This window comes from Mauremys mutica, chromosome 4, assembly GCF_020497125.1.
Source record: "Mauremys mutica isolate MM-2020 ecotype Southern chromosome 4, ASM2049712v1, whole genome shotgun sequence".
NCBI lineage: Eukaryota > Metazoa > Chordata > Testudines > Geoemydidae > Mauremys > Mauremys mutica.
Genome location: NC_059075.1, coordinates 121862333 through 121866017, shown reverse-complemented (window position 1 = coordinate 121866017; position 3685 = coordinate 121862333). Strand labels below are relative to the sequence as shown.

Below are 3685 nucleotides of genomic sequence, written 5' to 3'. Positions count from 1 at the left end.
ACATGGAGCTCTCATCTTGGACCGACGGAGACAGGGAGCCTGAGCCAGATGTGGATCCACAGCAGCTTGGCTGGCTGGGTGCACTGGCCTCTATTTCTCTGGGCTACCCTAAGGACTTCCCCATGCCATGTGCCAGTGGGCTAATGAACCCTGCTCTGGTTGGAAAAGGCTGCCTGGTGTCACTGCAGACACTGTCTGGGAAGCCCATGGTCCTGGAGAGGGTACATGTCTCTGACCAGGTGTTTGGTTCAGTTGGACTCACTGGGCAAAGCTCACAGCATGAAACTGGAGCCCAAAGGCTCCATCTTGGAGGTCCTGAGGCTGCGTGGCCAGCCCTTGAGGAAAAGTGAGCCCCACTGGGGGTCAGACAAACGGAGGGGGTCCTCCACGGAACTGTTTAGTAGCTGGGGTGTAGCTGTGGATCCATGACAGAAGTTTTATCTTTACATTGAACAGTTAATTGCCTTCTCTTAGGCTGGATTCAATTTTTAGTTGCTCAGATAGCAGGGTGATGGGGGAAGTATAAAAACATGGAAGGCCAGAGGGTAGATAGAGGATTGTTTTTGGGCTTGGGCTCTTGTGCCTTGCCATTTAACCATACTGCTTTCTTCTTTCCTTCCTGCTGCTTTTTTGGTTTGGAGGTAGACAACCTTTCTGAGACTCTCGTCACCCTGCGGCTATTGCAATGGTTTTTTATGGCCACCTCCAGGTCGGATTCAGAGGAAGCATCACAAGAAAATACTATTAATTGATCCAGTGTTATCCACGCAGCATCAAAACTATAGTTTGGTTTGAAAATCAAGACAGATCAGTCACCATGAGGGTAAGAAGGGAGCAGGGCTCAGTGCTGTCTTTCCTACCAGAAATTCCAATGCATTCTGCCAGAGCGTGGCATCCATTACTATCCTGGATAGATGGGTGCTTAGCATCAGCCTTGAACGTCCGGAGGGAAGATGATTCCTTCAGTCACCTCGGCAACATGTCCTGTTCCCAGAGCTTCTCTTAGGGTTAGAAAGTGTTTCCTGATATTGCATCTGAATTGCCTGATTGCAGTGTGATCCTGTCTCCTCTTGTTCTGCCCTTGATGACTGCTGACAGGGTCTGCTCTTCTCTTGTCTTCTCTTGCAGGTCCCGTGTCTTGGTTCCAGGGGGGATGAAAACCGAACGGGGCTGATACAATTTCACTTCCATCTTCTCTCGACCCTCCCTGAGATTCAGCTGCTGATTTTCCTGGCTTTCCTGCTCATGTACCTGCTCAGTCTCTGTGGGAACATGGCCGTTGCACTCACTGTCTGCACCGACCGCTCCCTCCACACCCCCATGTACTTCTTTCTGGCCAATCTGGCAGTGCTGGAGATCTGCTACTCCTCTGTCATTGCCCCATTGGCCCTGGTCAACCTTGTGTCAGGGAGGAAGGCCACCATCTCCCTCGCTGGCTGTGGCACCCAGATGTTCTTCTTTGTCTTTGTGGGAGGTGCTGACTGCATTCTGCTGGCCGTCATGGCGTACGACCGATATGTGGCGATCTGCCACCCACTGCGCTACACCCTCATTATGAACTGGAAAGTCTGTGCCTGTCTCGTAGCTGGCTCACTGGTGCTGGGCTTCCTATTATCCCTGCAACTGACCATCTTGATCTTCCGCCTGCCGTTCTGCAGCACCAAGGAAATCGATCACTTCTTCTGTGATATCCCTGCTGTCCTGAGGCTGGCCTGCACCAACACACATGTCCACCAGGCTGCCCTCTTCATTGTAAGTGTCACAGTCCTGACCATCCCCTTCCTGCTGATCTGCCTCTCCTATGTCTTCATTGTGACTGTCATCCTGCAAATCCGCTCTGCAGCCGGCCGGCGCTGCACCTTCTCCACCTGCTCCTCCCACCTGACAGTCGTCCTCCTGCAGTACGGCTGCTGCAGCTTCATATACCTACAGCCCAGCTCCAGCTACTCCCCGGAGCAAGGTTGGGTGGTGTCTGTAGTCTACACCTTTGTCACCCCTGTACTGAACCCCCTGATCTACAGCATGAGGAACAAGGAGCTAAAAGATGCCCTGAGCAGAGCGCTGGGAAGGAAAATGCTGTCCCAGGGATAGTGACAGCTTTGGGCCATCAATCAGTAAACGACACCCCCTCCAGAGACAGAATGTAGATAATTTAGGGTGACTGGGACAGGGATAGAGCACTGTACTTACAGATAACTGGTTCCAGTGGGCCTGCGGATCGAGTGGACGACATGGCACAGGGGAGTGGTATCGTATTGTTGAATAAGTGGTTATCATTGAACAATATTGTCACACCTCTGGCAAGCAGTAGCAGATAGTGGGGGCCCAACGGGTTAGCCTCCTGTTGGTGGAGAGATCAGTGAAATGGTGTCTGGGAATATTCTTCATGTAACTTGCTATTATTTACACTTGGTACACAAATTCCTGGACAGGGGTGGTCATAAATGGCACGTGGTCTAACTGTTTTGTCTGGGATCTCAGCCCCTGGTGCCCAGTATCCAACTATGCCCCAAGAAGGGTCTCTAGTGAGAGAAATTAATGTAGAAAGCAAACTCGTCTTGCTGCTTGCCACAGCTCCCCGCTCTTTTAATGTTTATTGTTCTTTGTTTTCCAGCCTGGTTCCACTTGACTTTTGTCTTGTTTATATCCTTGTAAAATGCCCAATTAGTCTCCATAAAAATGAAAATAATGTTTCTCCTTTGCTGGGGACATCTGCTGTACCTTGAACATCGGCTGTAATATAATAAGGAAGAGAGGTAAGCTAATAGGACTGGCTTCAAAGCCATATACAGTGAGGCATCCAGGGAGAGAATTGCTCTGGAGAAATTAAATGACCCAAACTACGGTTCAGTTTAGTGGCAGCGAAAACTTAGACCATTTGACTCTTTGAGGAACAGGTCCCCTGAACTGTATAGCATGGACCTATGATTAGAAATTGTAACATGGTGTGGTGGGGCGATGACTCACCGGCGCGGCGCCTCCTGCTGGTCATCCAGGGAATTAGTTCTCCAGCCCAGAGCACCCTCTTCAGGCCAGTGTCTCACCTGCCTCTTGCCCCCATGTCCCTCCTGGACCCCAGTGCCTTCCTAGATCAGGGTTCTGCCCCCAGCAGTAACCCCCAATCTGGGTCTCCTGACCCAGGGGAACCCCCAACCCTCTATCCCTACCTTGCCTCAGTGGCTACGCCCAGTCACTATCTAGCCCCTGCTCACTGGGGCAGACTGCAGTCTGTAAGCCGCTTATCATCAGCAAGGGGGGTTAGGACCTACTGCCTTTGCCTGCCCTGGGCTGGGCTGTGCCTCTGCAACCCCAGTACCTTTTATAGGCCTTTAACAAGGTCTGCAGCCTGGGGTTTTACTAGGCTGGAGCTCTCCAGCTCTCTCTGCCCTTCCCCAGCACTGCTCCACCCTAGGTACCCTTCTCGGCTCCCAGGCAGCCAGGTCCTTCTCTCCCCTAAAGCTAGAGAGAGAGTTTCTTCTGCCTCTGGCCCACAGCCCTCTTATAAGAGCCAGCTGGGCCCTGATTAAGCCAGCCACAGCTGTGGTCAGCTACTCAGTCAGCTTCCCCCAGCTGTTCTTAATCCCTTTCCCTACTGCAGCCCTCTCTAGGGCTGCTTTTAACCCCCTTTTTGCGAGAGTGGGGCAGCTGCCCCACTACACATGGATATAGAGCTTTTCAGCTGGTA

The 3685-nt window shown here is 51.8% G+C and overlaps 1 protein-coding gene across 1 annotated transcript; it reads left to right on the top strand.

Annotated features, from left to right (window-relative positions):
• Positions 1-817: 817 nt before the first annotated feature.
• Positions 818-2091, top strand: LOC123369041 (olfactory receptor 10V1-like). Its single transcript, XM_045014412.1, has 2 exons — positions 818-823; positions 1099-2091. The coding sequence occupies exons 1-2, from the start codon at positions 818-820 to the stop codon at positions 2089-2091; spliced, it is 999 nt and encodes a 332-aa protein (XP_044870347.1).
• The last annotated feature ends 1594 nt before the right edge of the window (positions 2092-3685 follow it).